This window comes from Heloderma suspectum, chromosome 2 (assembly GCF_057233095.1).
Source record: "Heloderma suspectum isolate Gila_16-S chromosome 2, 16-S_ref, whole genome shotgun sequence".
In the NCBI taxonomy this organism is placed as follows: domain Eukaryota; kingdom Metazoa; phylum Chordata; class Lepidosauria; order Squamata; family Helodermatidae; genus Heloderma; species Heloderma suspectum.
In genome coordinates, this window is record NC_139459.1 from 375,695,927 (window position 1) to 375,715,234 (window position 19,308).

The 19,308-nt window shown below is 50.1% G+C and overlaps 2 protein-coding genes across 3 annotated transcripts in view; one reads left to right on the plus strand and one right to left on the minus strand.

The window, feature by feature from the left end:
- LOC146356234 (uncharacterized) overlaps positions 1-19,308 on the minus strand; it is a 943,348-nt gene that overhangs the window by 82,612 nt on the left and 841,428 nt on the right. The gene's annotated exons all lie outside the window — the stretch shown is intronic.
- Positions 169-12,244, plus strand: LOC146356237 (uncharacterized). Of its 2 annotated transcripts, none has more exons than XM_084831269.1 (3): positions 169-243; positions 3,275-3,362; positions 6,269-12,244. In XM_084831269.1, exons 2-3 carry the CDS (start codon positions 3,329-3,331, stop codon positions 8,548-8,550), a joined length of 2,316 nt encoding a protein of 771 aa, XP_084687395.1. In that variant the 5' UTR covers positions 169-243; positions 3,275-3,328; the 3' UTR covers positions 8,551-12,244. The 2 variants fall into 2 exon arrangements, with proteins under 2 accessions (XP_084687395.1, XP_084687394.1); XM_084831268.1 differs by lacking the exon at positions 169-243 and adding an exon at positions 781-1,462.

Here is a 19,308-nt window from a genome sequence, read left to right on the forward strand (position 1 = left end):
GGACCAGCACTAGACTTGACCCAGGGGGGGCCATTTCGCCCTCTTACCACACCCTCGACGCGGCCTTGGCCTCTGGGCGCGACTCCGGCCCCTGCCCCGCTCGGCCTGCAGCCCCCGCCCCCGCCGCCCAGCCCGGCAGCGCCTTCCCGTCCCGTCCCGCCCTCCGCTCCGCGGACGCGCGGCCGTCCTTCCTCCCGGCCGCCTTCCCGGAGCCGGCGCGGCGAGGGGGCTGCTGCACGAGCGGTGAGGCGCCGGGGGACGCAGGAGCGGGCGGGAGCCGGGGCGAGGGGGCCGGCAGAACTGGGGCGCGCGCGAGGGGCCCTTCCCTGCCCCCGGTGAGGCGCCGGGGGGCGCAGGAGCAGGCGAGGGGCGCGCGGGCGGCGGGCAGGTGTCCCGGGGAAGCCAGCGCCGCCCGGCCGCAAGCGCGCCAGCTTCGGAGGCGGGGGTCGCGGAGCACGACCGTGCCGCGCGCCGCTGGCGCGAGTTCGCCGCCCGCCGCGGAGAGCCCTTCCCGCGTGCCGGCGGATGCCCGCCGCGGATGGCCCGCGACAGGCGCGAAGAGCTCTGTGCGCGTTGCGGGATGACTGCGGGTGACGGGGGTCGTCTCCAAAAACCTGTGCCCGCTGAGGCCGGAATGGGGGGGGGGACCCCGGTGCCTGCGGGCCCCACGGCACCTGCCAGGATCCCCCGTGTGCCCCCATGGCCTGCCCCCCCCATTATTATTTTTTTGCAAACCAATCAGAAATCAGAGTCAGAGAGACCTCGGTGTGAAGGAAAAAGAGATTCTTCTGTAACGCGCGGGCTTAAGGCTGGAATCATTTCCAAAGAGCCAGAAACCCCGAGGCACAGGAACACGTGGCTTTTATAGATATGACAACAGGCAATTTCCCCCTCCCCTTCTCTTACTGTTTCTAGCTGCGTGGTCTGTGATTTAGAAAGTGGGTCATAGGGCATGATAAGCAAAGAACAAGACCTTGATATGTAAGCCAAGTAATACGCAAGCCAAGCAGAGGACTGGAACATGATGTGCCGTTTGGCTCAACCTCGGCCTGTTAATAAGTTAGGGGATTTCCACATTGCTGTTCTTGCTAAACCATGCCAGCTCAGCAAGGACATGAGACCTCTTAGACATGGCTGCTACAGGGGGTGGAGCATATTTTCTTGTACGCAGCCTTGCTCCAGCAATAAAACGCCTTGGGCCTTTCCCCGGTGTCGATGGCTTCATTGGACCAGTACTAGACTTGACCCGGGGGGGCCATTTCGCCCTCTTACCACACCCTCGACGCGGCCTTGGCCTCTGGGCGCGACTCCGGCCCCTGCCCCGCTCGGCCTGCAGCCCCCGCCGCCCAGCCCGGCAGCGCCTTCCCGTCCCGTCCCGCCCTCCGCTCCGCGGACGCGCGGCCGTCCTTCCTCCCGGCCGCCTTCCCGGAGCCGGCGCGGCGAGGGGGCCGCTGCACGAGCGGTGAGGCGCCGGGGGGCGCAGGAGCGGGCGGGGGCCGGGGTCGACGAGGGGCGGCAGAACCGGGGCGCGCGCGAGGGGCCCTTCCCTGCCCCCGGTGAGGCGCCGGGGGGCGCAGGAGCGGGCGAGGGGCGCGCGGGCGGCGGGCAGGTGTCCCGGGGAAGCCAGCGCCGCCCGGCCGCAAGCGCGCCAGCTTCGGAGGCGGGGGTCGCGGAGCACGACCGTGCCGCGCGCCGCTGGCGCGAGTTCGCCCCCCGCCGTCCGCCGCGGAGAGCCCTTCCCGCGTCGGCGGATGCCCGCCGCGCATGGCCCGCGACAGGCGCGAAGAGCTCTGTGCGCGTTGCGGGATGACTGCGGGTGACGGGGGTCGTCTCCAAAAACCTTCTGTGCCCGCTGAGCCCGTAATGGGGGGGGGGACCCCGGTGCCTGCGGGCCCCACGGCACCTGCCAGATCCCCCGTGTGCCCCCATGGTTGCGCCCCCGTCCCGTAAATCTGCCCCCCCATTATTATTTTTTTGCAAACCAATCTAGAAACAGGTTTCAGTTTTGTCTTTGAATGGCCTGCAAGGCGGAAGACCTCCAACCTCTCCTTTTTCGGCGCCCCCCCCCGAACTGCTCGGCCGGCTGGCGGCCTGCCTCCCACTCCCCTCCGGCCCTGCAGGGTGTCCCTGCCCGGCCTTGGCCTCTGGGCTCCGCGAGGAGGCGTGCAGGCGCCCGGCTTCCTCCGCCCTTGCCCAGGAGCGCGGCGAGGGGGGAAGCAGGAGAATCGGGGGGGGGAGGGGAGAAGAAGAGGGGAGGAGAGGAGGCTGGGGGGGGGCAGGGGGAGGATATCCCATGTGGGGGGCAGGGGGAGGGAGGGAAGTCTGGGGCATGAGGGGCGAGAGAAGCTGCGGCCTAGCCAGGTGACTGCAAATGGAGCCATTGGTCCTGCTCACACACTCAGACACACACACCAGACATGCCCTCTTCACCCGTGTGATTGTGAGTATAGGAGGGTGCTTTTACAAAGTCACCCCTCCTGTCTGAGAGGGGTGAAAAGGGCTGTGACTGTATGTTTGGGGGGGGGGGGTTCAGGGGTTGGGGCTTGTGGATTTCATTCATGCTGGGGTGGGGCAGGTAGATAACGGTGTCAATCTGCCGGGGGGGGGCTTTTCCTCCCTCCCAGAAAGCTGGAGCTGCTTGAACCTGTGGACCCCCCCAGTGAGGGTGAAGATCTGCAGCGCTCCACCAGGGTGGGTGGGGCATTCCGGGGGATGTTGGAGGGATCATTTGGGAAAGGGCTCCACCCTGAAAGGCAGCCTAAAAAGCATTTAAGATCCATATAGAAAATGAGCCGTGTCCTGCTTTCCACGCCCTCCTCCCTATTTAGAAGCTAAACCAAACTGTGAGCGTCCTGGCCAGGCTGCTGGTGCTGAGTCGGGGTCTGGGAGGGGTCTGGCGAGTTCAAGATTGCAGGCAGGAGCTGCAAAGCAACACTGCAGGCAGGGGGATGGGGGGATGGGGGGGGAGAATAGGCAGGAGCATTTGATGGGAAACAAACTGCATCCCTTCCTTGAATGCTTTACTTTCGGGGTGAGGTGAGAACTTGTTAATTCTGCCAGGCTTATTACACACTCAGGTTAAGGATTTTAATCGGTACTTTTCTGGCTGCGTTGTAATGTTTGATTGCAGTTTTTGTTTTGTATTTATTATGAGGTGATGTTATGGTGATGTAAAGCGAATGCCCTGGAGACCAGGTTGAAGGGCAGTCTGAAAATCCTGCCTCTGCTTCCTGGTTTTCTTGCCATGCTGAGGAATGGCGTCTTTTTCTTTCAGCTCCTGCTGTCCTTGGAGGAGTGGGCTGTGCTGGATCCAGGCCAAAGGGAAGTCATGGAGGAGAATGATCGCAATGCGTCCTCTCTGGGTAAGGATCCTCTTGCCTTGACTGACAGATATTAGCAAGGGGAGGGACGAGAAAGGGACAGCTCACAAAGGTGCCGGGGTTAGTGCTGTTTGTTCAGGAGTGACCTGCATGGCAGCGGTCTCTCCTCCGGCCAATGGTCAGAGCTGCACTCACACAGAGGTTGCCGAGGAAAAGGACAAGGGGAAGCAAAGGTGTCAGCCTGGCCAGTTTTCAGGGCATCGGCACCCCGTCAACAGAGCGTACCAAGCCCTGTATTAGCACTTGTCCAAATATGAGAACACGACAACTCATGTATGTCATCAAGAAGCAGCATCTCTCTTTTGGTCTGGGAACCCGATTGCCACCCCTGGAACAAGCCAGTCAGCCTGATCACAGCAAGGTGTCAGGGCCCTGCCCCCAAAGCCCTTACCTCTCCGTGACATCCTCTCACCATGTCCCCATCTCCCCTTTTCTCCCTGCATGGAGGAACGGAATGTGCCGGCCCTTGCAGGAGCTGACTGCCGCAGGCAGTGCCTGATTCGTGGGCCTCCTTCCTGCTGTGTTTGTGTTCCATTTCGCGCATGAGTGACGCAGGAAGGGACTAGGCACATGCTTGCAAGACCAGCTCCTGCAAGTGCTGCCGAGTCCACCAGAATCCCGATGTTATCTCCAATCTGTGAGTGGAGATAATAAAGGGATTCCCCTTCCTGCCTGTTGGCTTCCCATGGGTGGGGGGTGAGCAGTGTCCAGGGGTACCCCTTGTTATTTCTGATCCCAGATCGGAGGTGGCGAAGGGACCCACAGCAGGTGCTCAGGGTTCTGTGGGCCAGATTGGAAACCTCCACAGGCCTGATCTGGCCTGTGGGCCGGAGGTTCCCCACCCCTGGGTTAGTTAGCGGGATGTTCAAGCAGGATCATTTCTTGGAGGGAGAGTTTCCCTGCTTGACCTTTCCAAACAAACCAGAAAGATGACTTCAGACTACTATCGTGCAGAGAGAGTTCAGGAGGGATGAAATGCCAGCAACACTGTTGATTGGATATATAACCCAGCAAATCAAATTAACAGCACTGCTATCATTTAAACTACAGAGAGGAAGATGAACCCCGTATTAACAATAGAAAGTAGAACCAAACCACCTACACCTCCCACCTAAAACTGGGCAAAGATGGGGCCAGTCTCACCTGCCTTGAGAGGGAACTCCACACTCGTTTTCAGGACATCGGAGAGAAAGGAAGATGGCGGGGAATGCAGTGCGTGCGTGTGTGTGTGTGTGCAGGATGGCAGGAGGAGGAGGGGAAGTGGTGAAATATGCAGGCTGACCACTCCTGGCCGAACAGCCACAGTCCCCGTCTGCTAATTCCACAGCCACGTTCTGTTATGATAATTTATGATATTTTATTTATTTAACAATACTGACATATAGTATCATAGAATAGTAGGGTTGGAAGGGGCCTACAAGACCATCGAGTCCCACCCCCTGCTCAGTGCAGGAATCCAAGTCAGAGCATCCCTGACAGGTGACTGTCCAGCCTCGTCTAAAACGCCTCCAGTGTGGGAGATCCCACCACCTCCCTGGGTCATTGGTTCCACTGTCATATTGCTCTAACAGTCAGGAAGTTTTTCCTGATGTTACAATAACCAATATTGCTTATTGTAATAAGATCTCTTAGTGCTTTACATAGAAATATTAAAATCACTAATATATATTGCTAAAAAGAATTTCATCTACAATAACCACAGAAACAGTGCAAAGAACAAGAAGTGGGTTTTCAGGAGGCCTTTCAAACATCCCACACTTTCTTCCTCCCGAATGGCACGGGGGAGGGGGTGCAGCCTGCAGCTGGATCGCTATCACCTTTTGGAGCACATTGCTCAGAAATGGAGTGTTTGTGACCTTACAATACTTAGTATGGGCCTCTGGACCCAGGAAGGGTTTTTTCAGGAGTGGCCACACCACAGCCTCCTTCTAGGCTCTGGGCATTCTATTTAAAAAATAAAGTTTTATTGTATTTCAAATCTCTGGATTGCTGCTAGGTGTTATTTTGGTTGTATTTTGATACCTTACTTTAAAGGTTTTATATTGTATATTGCTTTTATGCTCTACCTTTTGGTTTCAGTTTTCGTGAACCATCCAGAGGTCTTCAGCTAAATAAATCCTCTGGTTTCAAAAACTGAAACTGGACCCAGGAAACAGGACCAGCCAGTACACTGGCAAGTTGACAGACAGTGTGTCAATAGCAGCGTCTTGTCTGCTTTTATTCTGTATGGCAGCCTGAGATGTCTTTGCAGCTGTATTACAACCCATAAACTGCATTAATAAATAATAATAATAGTAATAATAGTAATAATTAATAATAGATGAATGCAACCCCAAAACATCTTAATGCGCCCCCCACATACACACTTCTGCAGGGAGGGACTGGGACCGTGAGACCAAACGTGAGACTCCTCCCCCACAGCCATTTTGAGCTCACCAGGTCCCTTCCGGCCTGGGTCCGCCTCAGCCAGCTCTGCCAGGGAGGCCATGGGGCAGCAGGGCAGGCGGTACCCCAGTTGTACCCCGTCAGGCTCTTTGGGCTGACACATGGCACATGGCCTGTCCAGGGCAGAGTGGTTTTCTGAGGAGATGCCCACGGGCTTGTGGCTACCTGCTCTGGCCGCTGTTTTGGCTCCTGGTCTGGTCAGACACAGGTCACCTGGCTCATGCCTGTCCTGGCCACACGCTCTTCTCCCTAGGAATTGCAGTGAAGAGCAAGTCAGAGGGTAGTTTGTGACAGGACCGGCCTGCCCACCAGGTCTTTGAAGGCACGCCCAGTCAGAGATGGCTGTCTGAGGATCTCCACAGCAGTTGATCCAGTTCATTCCTTGATTTGACAGTCGCTTTCTTCTTTGCGCTCATGTTCTGGTTCTCTCTGTAATTCCACAGGGAACGTGTGCGAGCCAGGGAATGAAAGGAAAGTCCATCAAATGCTGAAGGAAAGCGATACGGTATCAGTTGTGGATGAGAATGCTGGGAATCCAGATGGAAAGAAGCAGCAGGAGGAAACTCTGAGAAAGAAGCGCAAGGGAAATCTCAGAAAGAAGCACCAAGGAACTCTGAGAAAGAAGCAGAGGAGTAAATCAATTTCTTGCCTGGATGGCGCATTTCCAGAAATACCAGTTCATGGAAAAACACAGTCAGCATCGGAAAGGACAGAGTGCCCTGAGAGTGGGAAAAGCCTTGCTCATAAGTCAGAAGTTGATAACCTTTGGAAAACTCACACAGGAGAGAAACAGTTTACATGTTTACTGTGTGGAAAGAGCTTCACTCGGAATGGAGACCTTAATTCACATCAAAGGATCCACACAGGGGAGAAACCATGTGAATGCCCAGAGTGTGGAAAGAGTTTCAGTCGGCAAGATTACCTTGCAACCCATCAAAAAATTCACACAGGGGAGAAACCATATAAATGTCTGGAATGTGGAAAGTGCTTCACTCAGGGTGGACAACTTACTGTACATCAGAGAATCCACACGGGGGAGAAACCGTTTAAATGTCTGGAGTGTGGAAAGAGCTTTCGAGGGAGTACACACCTAACTATCCATCAAAGAATCCACACAGGGGAAAAACCATTTCAGTGTTTGGAGTGTGGAAAGAGCTTCGCTCAGAAAGGAGACCTTACTTCACATAAGAGACTCCACAGACGAGACACAGCAGAGTGCCCTGAGAGTGGGAAAAGCCTTGCTCATAAGTCAGAACTTGATAACCTTTGGAATACTTACACAGGAGAGAAACCATTTAAATGTTTAGAGTGTAGCAAGAGCTTCAGTCGGAGATACTGCCTTACTTCACATCAAAGAATGCACACAGGGGAGAAACCATTTAAATGTCTGGAATGTGGAAAGTGCTTCGGTCAGAGTGGACAGCTTACTGTGCACCACAGAATCCACACAGGGGAGAAACCATTTAAATGCCTGGAGTGTGGAAAGAGCTTCCGTGGGCATGGTAGCCTTACCAACCATCAAAGAATTCACACAGGGGAGAAACCATTTAAATGTCTGGAGTGTGGGAAGGCTTTCCGTCAGCAGGGGGATCTTACTGTACACCACAGAATCCACACAGGGGAGAAACCGTTTAAATGCCAGGAGTGTGGAAAGAGCTTCAGTAAGCGTGCCCACCTTAACTCCCATCAAAGAATTCACACAGGGGAGAAACCATTTAAATGTCTAGAGTGTGGAAAGGCTTTCCGTCAGCCTGGGGACCTTACTCTACACCACAGAATCCACACAGAGGAGAAACCGTTTAAATGCCAAGAGTGTGGAAAGAGCTGCAGTAGGAGTAGCAACCTTACCTCCCATCAAAGAATCCACACAGGGGAGAAACCATTTAAATGCCAGGAGTGTGGGAAGAGCTTCAGTAAGCGTGACCACCTTACCTCCCACCAAAGAATTCACACCGGGGAGAAACCATTTAAATGTCTGGAGTGTGGAAAGAGCTTTGCTCGGAATGATGTGCTTACCTCCCATCAAAGAATGCACACGGGGGAGAAACCGTACAAATGCCTGAAGTGTGGAAAGAGCTTCTATTGGAGTGCTGACCTGACTAAACATACTCGAACCCACACAGGAGAGAAACCATTCAAGTGTCTGGAATGTGGGAAGAGCTTCAGTCAGAGCTCAGGCCTGACTGTACATAAAGTAACTCACACAGAGGAGAAACCATTTACATGCCTGGAGTGTGGAAAGAGCTTTAGATGGAGTCATTACCTTACTTCCCATCAAATAATTCACACTGGGGAGAAAACACATACATGTCCGCAGTGTGGGAAGAGCTTCCTTCGGGCTCAGGAACTTACGCTACACCAAAGAAGTCACACAGGGGAGAAGCCATTTAAATGTTTGGAGTGTGGAAAGAGTTTCACTCAGATTTCTCACCTTAATTCACATCAAACGATCCACACAGGAGAGAAACCATTTAGATGCCTAGAGTGTGGAAAGCGCTTCAGGCGGAGTCATCACCTCGCCTCCCATCAAAGAACTCACACCGGAGAGAAGCCCTTTAAATGCCTGCAGTGTGGAAAACAGTTCAGTTGGGGCCATAAACTTACTTCACATCACAGAATCCACATCATGGAGAAACGGTTTAAATGCCTGGAGTGCGGAAAGTGCTTCCAGAAGAGGGTGCATCTTACTTCACATCAAAGAAGCCATGGTGGGCAAACGATGTAAATTCCTTGAGTATGGAAAGAGTTTCTGATGAAAACATAATCTGACTTCACATCAAGGAGTCCTGTTGGGAAGAAACAATAATAATGCTGCCAATATGGTGAAACCTGTTCTCATAAAATAGACCTTTGTTACCTCTGAGGAGAAGGGGATGGCAGAGGATGAGATGGCTAGATAGCATCACCGATGCAATGAATATGAACCTGAGCACACTCCGGAAGAGAGCGGAGGACAGGAAGGCCTGGCGTGCTATGGTCCATGGGGTCACGAAGAGTCGGACACGACTGAACGACTGAAGAACAACAACCTCTGAGTATTCACACAGGGGGAAGCTCTATAAATGTTCTGGTTGTAGCAAGGCTTTTGCAGTATAATACAGGTGAGCTCATACAGGGAAGCAACTATTTCAATGCATAGTCTGAGTGGATGAACCTTCTGGAAGATTACGCTGTGTAGAGTGATTTATTCTTGCTTCCTCTGGGCCTTTGCATCTTATTTGGCCCTTACAAAACGCAGCAAAGGGTGATGTTAGAAGTGCTTGGACAATGAGAAGGCCTGGATCTATGGAGCCTAGGTTTTTTCTATTCTGTTCATCTGGCAAGGAAACGGATTTTGGTGATAAGTTCTACATTTTCGTTAAAAGATGAACAATTTGGCTGTTTTGATTCTTGGGCGAGTGCCATTCAGCCCCCTTGCTTTGTAACTTTTCTCATTTGCTAGTAAAGAAATGAATTCATCTCTTATCACTACCCACCACTGCTATTATTGTGGACCGTTCAAGGCAAATGCATTCCACAAAGGTGGTGGGAATTGTCCCTTCCATTTGCATCCCATTTGATGAGGATTCCTATAGTTCACCTTGTATTAGGATTTATGGAGGAGTCAGAAATGTGCGGCCTGAGGCAGGCAGGCAGTTTTGAAGGGAGCTGGCAGCATTTTAAGTTTGGTGTCTCTGGACACACATTTCCTTGGTCTCATTCCCACCTCTGGTCAAGGAGGCTTTGCAGTGTTTTCAGAATCAACAAACCGGGGCAGTCCGGTTTGCCAGAGGTTGTGTGCACTCTTAGCATGAGCAGCAATCCTTCTTTCAAGCCACCTTCAACTCTCCGGAAAGACTCCTTGACTCTCTCCCACATGAATTCAGTGTTCACACGTTTTACTCGCAACGTGGTTTTCAGGCATGCCTTTTCTAGGAACAGTATGGGAGTGCTCACAGGGATCCCATATGGGTAACCCCCGTCTTATATGGGAGCACATCACAGGGGCAACAGTTGTCCCCAGAGAACGTATAACTTAAATCAGAATCCACCATGGCTGGGTGATTGACCGAGATGGTGAATCCATTCCGCCCGTAGCAGCCATTTCCGATGTAAAAACGAACAAAACCACTGTTATTCAAAACATTTTTTTGAACGCAAACACACCAACAGACTCCCTCAAGACAGGTGTGTGATCAAATCAATTTGGAAGGAATGTCCATATTTATCCATTATAGGGTAGGCTGCTCTCGAGGTCCTCGAAACAGATACTAAACATGAAAGAAGCAAGCATCACAGTTAATGGAGAAAGTAAACTCCTATCCTAAATTAATGCAACCATTGTTTTCTCATAGACGTATAAAACAATAAGCACAAACAAATGGAAATTAAACAATGGCAAGTTAAATGAACAACACAAGACCAGAAGGGCCAGTTCGCACGTCACATCAGCCCATCATGGGTTAATTAACTGCTGACTAACCCTCAAATAACCCTCCCCTGCCAGGTTTGTACAACACGAGTCCCCAGTCAGGGGTTGCATATTCGACATGGTGGCCGGCATGCCATGGCCCCTCAAAGATTAATTAATCCGGGTCTGAACCAGGTCAACCAAAATAGGGGAGGTTACAAGATGGGCATTTAGTTGCACTGTTTTTTATGTCCATAGGACTGCCCCTGAAGAATGCGTCCAGATTTCTCTCCCGCCCAGCTGGTGATGTAGCCTTGTCCCATGTCCTTGGATCCTTATACGATCCAGAACGTTAGATCCTTTTTGACTTGCCCAGTTACAAAACTGTTTTGCCATCTTTGTTCCTCTGTGTGGCTAGAGGGACTATGAACCTTTTCTGATTTACTTGGTTTGGCTTTAGCTCTAATACCATTCTTCTGTTTATGGCTTTGCACAGTGCTTTTTTCTAGACCCTAGCAGGATCTTCCCCTTCCTTAAACTACTGTGTGAGAATTTTAGCCTATTGTTACTGCCATTCCTGCCCGCTCTTATCCTCTGGGAGCATGGTATTTTTATTTTTAAAGAACCTGGCCGGATGCTGTCATATGCCAGAAAAGCACTATGGACAGTGGGTTTCCTATAAACATCCATGCATAACAAGTGCGGTGAGTAACAAGCGGGGATAATTTTCATTTCCCTATTTGCGCCCATTTCTCCCTGGTTTAGTGGTGGGAGGGGCATACCTTTCTCCACTGCTGCCCCCAGCACAGCTGATGGGGAAAAAAGGTTAATGAGAAAGAAAAACAACAAGGCTGGGAGATCCAGAAGGGACTGTCTGTAGTCTAACTCTCCTGGAGTTTGTGGTGACTCCTTTCCCCCATTCCTGGAGCGTTCCAGGTTGTGCTTGTGTGTCTCTGGCTTTCCTGAGGATCAGCTGTGCTGCCTCTTTTCTACGTGCCCCTTGGTAAGTCGCCATCATTGCTTCCTCATGGCTGGCTGGGGAATGTTGGGAGTTGCTCTGTTACCTTTTCATTTGCTAGTAAAGAAGCAACTATTTAAATGCATAGTCTGGAAAGAACTTCAGATGGCTTGCTTGCTTTATTAGATATCAGAATAACCACAGAAGAATGAATCTCCCACTGAGTGGATGAACCTTCCACATGAATCAACATCTTTGTAGACTCCAGAGATTACGCTGAGCAGAGTGATTTACTCTTTCTTCCTCTGGGCCTTTGCATCTTATTTGGCCCTTACAAAACGCAGCAAAGAGTGATAGTAGAAATGCTTGGACAATGGGACGTTCTGGGTCTGGGTCTACGTTTTTTGTATTCTGTTCATCTGGCAAGGAAACGGATTTTGGTGATAAATTCTACGTTTTCATTCAAGGTGTAAAGAAATGAATTCATCTCTTATCACCACCCACCGTTGTTAATATGGACCATTCAAGGCAAGTGTATGGCACAAAGGTGGTGGGAATTGGGAGGGGGCATACCTTTCTCCACTGCTGCCCCCAACACAGCTGATGGGGAAAAAAGGTTAATGAGAAAGAAAAACAACAGACGGAGGAATGATCTCTAAAGGCTGGGAGATCCAGAAGGGACTATCTGTATTCTGACTCTCCTGGAGTTTGTAGTGACTCCTTTTCCCCATTCCTGGGGCGTTCCAGGTTGTGCTTGAGTGTCTCTGGCTTTCCTGAGGATCAGCTGTGCTGTCTCTTTTCTACATGCCCCTTGGGAAGTTGCCATCATTGCTTCCTCATGGCTGGCTGGGGAATGCTGGGAGTTGTAGGACTTTGTTCTGTCTAAAGCTGCATAGGCTTGCGCCCTAATTTTCGTAATGCCACCTGCTGATTTCATTAGTTTTCCTTCTGTGCTGCTTTCATCCTGCTTTTCTGTGTTGTATTTTTATTATAAACCATTTTGAAGTTTTTAATTTTTAAAAATGGAGATGCGGGGTCAAGATTTTAAAAAATAAATAAGTGCCTTGTGTATCTCATCTTTCTGCTATGTTAAATTTCTACTTAGGTTGAAGTGGGGAAAGAAGCCTCAACCTGATTGTTAACCTTATTCTCCAATGAACAATTAATTTTTTTTTTTACTTTTTATTCTACTTTTATCTTCATAAATGAACCAAGGAACACCAACAACATAATCATCTATAGTTTCCAACATTAGCAGTATTCTTAAGAGGACCCATCAGTAATGAAATAAGGAAAAAAGAAGAGGAAGAAAAGAGATAATATAAAAAGAAGAGAGAAGGGCAAAAGGGAAACAAACAAAGAAGAAGAATAAAAAACACAAAAGGAGCGGAAAACAAAGCAAAATTTAAACAGAAGTTTACCTAACAAACTTAAATTTAAACTACATTACACATAAATTTCAAATATCACTCTACTTAAAGATTATACCAATCTTACAGGTCAATACAATAAAGGTCAATAAATAATCAATTTCAATATAGTATCTTCAGGCTTGTAACAAAGAAGCAAGCTTAAAATTCATTTCCATTGGCCATATCGTGCCTTTTAGCTACTATATAATGATAAAGGTTATGAACAACCAGCAAAAGATATTTACTAATCCTAGTATCATAATATTGATATTAATTAAAAGGAAAAGAAAAAAAGATTATAAAGAATAAAAAAATCACTAATATATTTTATATTATCTATAGATAGTATCATTTCGAAATATATAAATGAGTGTGCACATTTCTGTACACCCTCAGATGGAAGATTTAAATACAGTCTATCATATCCATTTTAAGAGGAGAAGGGGGGAAAAAAGGAAGAGAATGAAAGAAAAAAAACCTGATATACATAATTAGCCATCTCTGGCCTTAACGACTAAACATAGCCAATTGACAAAACATGTTTGTAAATTCCAGTTCATGAAGCTGGAGCAGAAGTCTTGCGTGTTTTTCTAATTAGCCACGCCTCCGCCATTTCATGATTTAGAAACTTCTTCATTTGACCTTCAGAGAAAATGCAAAACGTAGCAGGGTATTTTAAATGATATTGTAGATTCATTTGTTTTGCCAGTTTTCTCACCTTGGTAAATAGCCTTCTTTTATCAACAACTTCTTTGGTGTAATCTGGAAATAACATAACTATCTTATTTTGATCCCCAAAAAAGATTTGCCCCTGTCTTGCCCAGCGCAGGATATAATTTTTTGTGGAGACTCTTGCAAATTGGACTATAATCGTATAGTCAGTCCCTTTAGCATTTGGCACACGGAGTGTATGCTTAATATCAAGTACATAATCAGATGACAAATGGAATATCTCATGCAGGAACTTATCTACAAAAGTAAATTTATATCAATTTGATACTTTGATACCAATAATACGCACGTTTGCTCTGCGTGTGAAAGCCTCCAATTGTGAGATTCTTGCCGAAAAATTATTATGAAAAGCTTGTGAAACGGTCTGTGCTGCCACTCGACCTTGTAGCTCGTTAACCTTCGCCTCCTTTTTTTGCCAAGAGTTGTTAATTAAATCCACAGCCCCTTGCAGGGTAGTGATGAAATTTTGTACTGCATCCAATCTCTTAGCCTGTTCAGCAGATTGCAAAGACAAAGCTTTTATCAGAGCAAGTAACTCCTCTATATTTTCATCACTTCTCGGAGCCTTTGCCAACGGAGGTGTGGGAGGGGTCGACGGCACTTTTCTCTTCCTTGGTGTTGCCATCCTTCTTTTTAAACAAATCTTGTAGGTCCTTGAATATTGCCAGCATCCCTTAGTCCATAAACACTAAAAACTACATTGGAGAATGTCAGCCTTGGTATTCCTCCGAGTCAGATAGAAGTTTTCAAAACAACTTTGAGCAATGACTAAGCTCTGGCAGACTTGCTTCGTAATCCAGCTCTCTTGCTGCATTGTAGAAAGAGCTGTTTTTCCAAGGCTTCATCCAGAATGCTGCTCTTGCTTCCCCTTTTCATTCCAGGGGAAGATAAAAAGGTTTTTCAACCTTTTAAAAGCTGTTTGAGATTGCGTCCCGCAGAGACTCCGCAGAACGCCACCAGGGCAACATTGGCTCTGACCGGAAGTTCACTTAATGAACACTTTGAAATTAATTGTAATAGAATGTTTTGATGGTTGTTAACAAGGGGTGTCCCATAACGGTGCGGCCACCAAAAAGTGCGGTCTTTTCTCATGGCCAAGAGTGCTGCCACCCTGAACTGGGCAAGGGAACTCCTGGCTACTGCTGTCACTTGTACCTTCAGATACAAGGTTGAATCAGGGAGCCACCCTCAAAGTGCACACCTGATTCTTCAAGGGGTGTACTCCCCCGTCCAAAACAGGCTGAATGCCTAATCCTGAATTCATCTTTCTTCTGACCAGTAGCATATCTGTCTTGTCTGGATTAAGCTTTCATTTTCACCCGTTTCTAATTGTGGATCAGCGAGAACCATGGACAGGACCAAAACCTTATTTTTATGCCGCTGGCTGCATATTTCATTTCTGTGGGTTTATAGTCCAGAATGTGTGGTTGATGAGGCTTTGATCAGGAACACCTCAGGAATGTCTGTGCTTTAAACGAGATGCCTTCTCAGACCTTGGGGAAAGTGATGCACACACAAACATATCCCCACCTAAGGGGAAGGTGAGTGTATGTGGGCGTGAGAGCTGTTTCAGTTTGAAAGAGACGGGCGGTGTGACAGAGGACCCTGCATGGACTGAAGGTAAAACATCCCCCTACGGATCGGACGCATGGACATGGGCAGCCATGGAGAAGTGCCTCTGAGCTCTTTGCCCTTCAGCCACCATCTATCAACTCCAGCTGATTTTTAAAACATCTCTTGGCCAGAACCTCTGAGCAATCGCTGTCAGGAGCGCCCTAGCGGCCTCTTTCAGTCTACTCCAGTAGCCAACTCAAGACACAGACGAAAGGATTCTTTTCAAAGCTTTAATCCTTTTACAACTTAATGACTCTTTCAGATGCTAATCACCAGCGACTAAGCAATGAACAGCAGAGTAGCCTATGCTCCGAGCGGGCAGTTGATCCCCATTTGAAGGAGAATCACTTGAAGACCCTGAACTTACGGGCTAGGGAGAGATCCTCCCTCTTTCCCTTGGGTCCACGGGAGGCGGCCGTTGCTTGCGCGCCAAACGGACACTACGCCTCCTTTCCGCGCCCTCCATCGCTTGTCGCTCCCTGCATCTGCGTCGAGCGTCTAGCAAGCCCCCCTCCCGCACTTTCTCACTGCTAGGATCACTATCTCAGGAATGCCGGCAGGAGGAATATCTGCCAGCTCCTGTGCCTGTGAGGGATGAGCTGGCTCCTCTCCCACGGATTGCTGATCCTCCTCAGAATCAGAACTGTTCTGGGGTTCTATCAGCTCAGTTTCCACCCTGACACCATCCCTGCTCCCATGTGGCCCCCCCCTCGTGCTCCTCCCCTGGGGTTGTGGGGGTACAGCTGGTGGAAGCGCCTCAGCAGCAATGGAGCATGCACATTTTCCGTGGGCTCCCAGGATCACTCATCAGGCCCGTACCCCTTCCAGGCCACTAGATATTGCAGGCGGCCACGAGAACAGCGGGAGTCCAGAATCTCCGCGACCTCAAACTCCTCCTCCCCCTCCACCAGCACTGGCGGCGGGGGGGAACCGACTGAGCGATGAGGGTCGCCAGAAACCGGGGGGACAGCAAGGACCGATGAAAAACAGGATGGATCTTCATGGAGGGGGGGAGAGCCAGGCGAAAAGCAACAGGGTTAATCTGGGCCGTCGTCTGGAAAGGCCCTGTGCGGCGAGGCGCGAGCTTCCTTGCGGGCGAATGAGAGGGGAGGTATTGGGTCGACAACCAAACCCAGTTCCCCAGTTGCAGAGACGGACCCGGCTGGTGCCGCCTGCCTGCAGAAGCCTTGTAGGCTGTCTTGGCTTGCTGGAGGGAGTCCCGTAAGAGGTGGTGTACCGCTTGCAACTCCTCTAAAAAGTCATGGGCCGCTGGCAACGAAGAGGGAGCTAGGGTGGCCGGGAAAGCCTTGGTGTGGTAACCAAAATTGGCAAAAAATGGAGTTTGGTGGGTGGAAGCATGGCAGGCATTGTTATAAGCAAATTCTGTGAGAGGCAGCAAGGAAAACTAGTCATCTTGCTGGTAATTGACATAACCGCAAATATTGCTCCAGAGTCGCATTGGTGCGCTCAGTCTGACCGTCAGTCTGTGGATGGTGGGCGGAGGAAAGATGGAGCGTCACATGGAGAAGCCCAAGTAGCTCCCTCCAGAAATGGGCAGTGAATTGGGCCCCCTATCCGAAATGAGACCCTCGGGCCATGCGTGGAGCCGGAAAACATGCGCCAAAAACAGCTCCACCGTCTCCCTGGCTGTGGGCAACCCAGAGTAGGGGATGAAATGGGCCATCTTAGAAAACAAATCCACCACCACCAGAATGGTGGTCTTACCATGTGAGGGAGGCAAGTCAGTGATGAAGTCAAGGGGGAGCAGTTTCCAAGGTCCTGAGGGGGTAGGCAGGGGGTGAAGCAAGCCTGTGGGCTTGCCTGAGGGGGCCTTCGCTCGCTGGCAGGTTGGGCAGGAGGTGACATAGGTCTTGAAGTTCTGACACACACGAGGGCACCAAAAATCCTGCGTCACTCCATGCAGGGTCTTGGCGAAGCCAAAATGCCCAGCGGTGCGGGAGTCGTGGCACTGATGGAGGACCTTCTTGCGGAGGGGTCTAGAAGGCACATTGACCTGACCTGAATGGTAAAGCAGGCCACCTCGCAAAGAGAAGGGGGTAGAGTGTGGGGGGGCAGAGGCTAGCCCCAATTCTTCCGCTTTTGTGCGAACAAAAGCATCCTGAGCCTGTGCAGAATGAAGGAGCTCCTCCCAACAGTGAGGTACTGCAGCTGCCGCCAGGCTCTGGGGGGAAGAATCGGGGGATTTCCCTCACCCCCTGGCTGGAGGTCTGGCTTACGAGAAAGAGCACCTGCTTGTAGGTTGTTGGAGGCCTTCACATGGCAAATCTTAAGGTGGAACCGGGGGAAAAAAGCGACCACCTAATCTGCCGCTGGTTTAAGGCACGGGCTGTCTGAAGATGTTCCAGGTTGCGATGGTCGGTTCTAACTTCAACTGGGTACTATGCCCCCTCCAGCAGATGATGCCAGGTCTCCAAAGCGGACTTGATGGCCAACAGTTCCTTCTCCCAGATGGAGACTCTCCTTGACTCTCTCCCGCATGAATTCAGTGTTCACATGTTTTACTCGCAACGTGGTTTTCAGGCATGCCTTTTCTAGGAACAGTATGGGAGTGCTCACAGGGATCCCATATGGGTAACCCCCGTCTTATATGGGAGCACATCACAGGGGCAACAGTTGTCCCCGGAGAACGCATAACTTAAATCAGAATCCACCATGGCTGGGTGATTGACTGAGATGGTGAATCCATTCCGCCTGTAGCAGCCATTTCCGATGTAAAAACGAACAAAACCACTGTTATTCAAAACATTTTGTGAACGCAAACACACCAGCAGACTCCCTCAAGACAGGTGTGTGATCAGGTTGAGGATGGCTGAACTGGGAAGACCCTGGGAAGGCATTTCCTGGCTGCAGGGAAAGTGGGAAAAGCACCCTCTTCTTTCCCTCCTTGGTCAATGAAGAAATTGGCGGCTGGATTCTACGTTTTAGTTAAACGATGAACAATTCAGCTCTCTTGATTCCTGGGCAAATGCCATTCAGCCCCATGAAGGATACTCAACCCAGGTCTGAACAAGGTTGATGAAAAAAGGGGTGGATACAAGACTGGCATTTTATTCCCATGTTAAGTCCATGGGGCTGCACTGTCATTAAAGTATGTATCTGGAGGATTTCTCTCCTTCATCCATCATCGATCTTTCTCCAAAAAATTATGTAGTTCAGGCTTCCTCAGCCTGGGGGACGCCACAAATTTTTCTCCAAGGCATCCGGAGGGCACTAGGTGGAGGATGGCTGAACCAGGATGAATCCGGGAAGGCATTTCCTGGCTGTAGCCCTCCCTGGACCCCCTGGACTTCAATAATTATAGGCCAGTCAGTAATTGACTGGTTAGGGGCATGGTAATCGAGAAGGCGGTGCCCATGCAACTCCAGGCAACTGTGGATGAAACCGATTACTTGGACCCGTTTCAAACCAGCTTCAGAGCAGGATACGGAGTTGAGGTTGCTGTGGTCGCCTTGGTGGATGATCTTCGCCTGGGAATCGATAGGGGGAGTGCATCCCTGCTGGTTCTTTTGGACCTCTCAGTGGCATTCGATAACTGATGTGGGAAAATCCCACTTGCATTGTCAACGTGGGAATGTGTTGCTGAGGTGCTGAGAGTCACGTGGGCACGAGGACGCAGTGGCTGAATCAGTGCTAGAGGATGGTGGCTGATTGACTTACTGTGCATGAGTCACAATGCCTGGCAGGGCCCTTGTCTCTGGAAACCGGAAAACATCCTCTGAAGGAAGTCCGTAGCCCCTGCACTCAGCACCACATACCACCCACGGCTTACGTCATGTGCCTTGTTTACGAGTTTGTCGAATTACCAAAGTCACCTATTGTTCTGGGTCCAGTCCGAGGGGCCACGTTGGTAGCTCTTGACTGCACCACACCTTGGTGTCCTGGTAATAAACAGACTGTTTTATGCTGGATTGTTTTATTGTTGAGTTTTTGGTTAATTTGATTTTAACTTTCAACACTGCTTAGAGTATTTTGTATATAGGTGGGTTATACATTGAGCCTCGTGTGCCACAGAGTGGTAGGCGGCAGTATTGCAACCGAAACTCTCCCCATGACCTGAGTTCGATCCCAGCGGAAGCTGGGTCCCAGGTAGCTGGCTCAGGTCGACTCAGCCTTCCATCCTTCCGAGGTTGGTAAAATGAGTACCCAGCTTGCTGGGGGAAAGGTAGTCATGACTGGGGAAGGCAATGGCAAAACCACCCTGCTACAGTCTGCCATGAAAACGCCAGCGAAAGCGGCGTCCCTCTAGGAGTCGGCAATGACTCGATGCATGCACAGGAGAAACCTTTCCTTTTTTCCAGGGTTATACATTGAATTAATACCAATAATAATTAATAATGAACCCCAGGGAAATGTTAT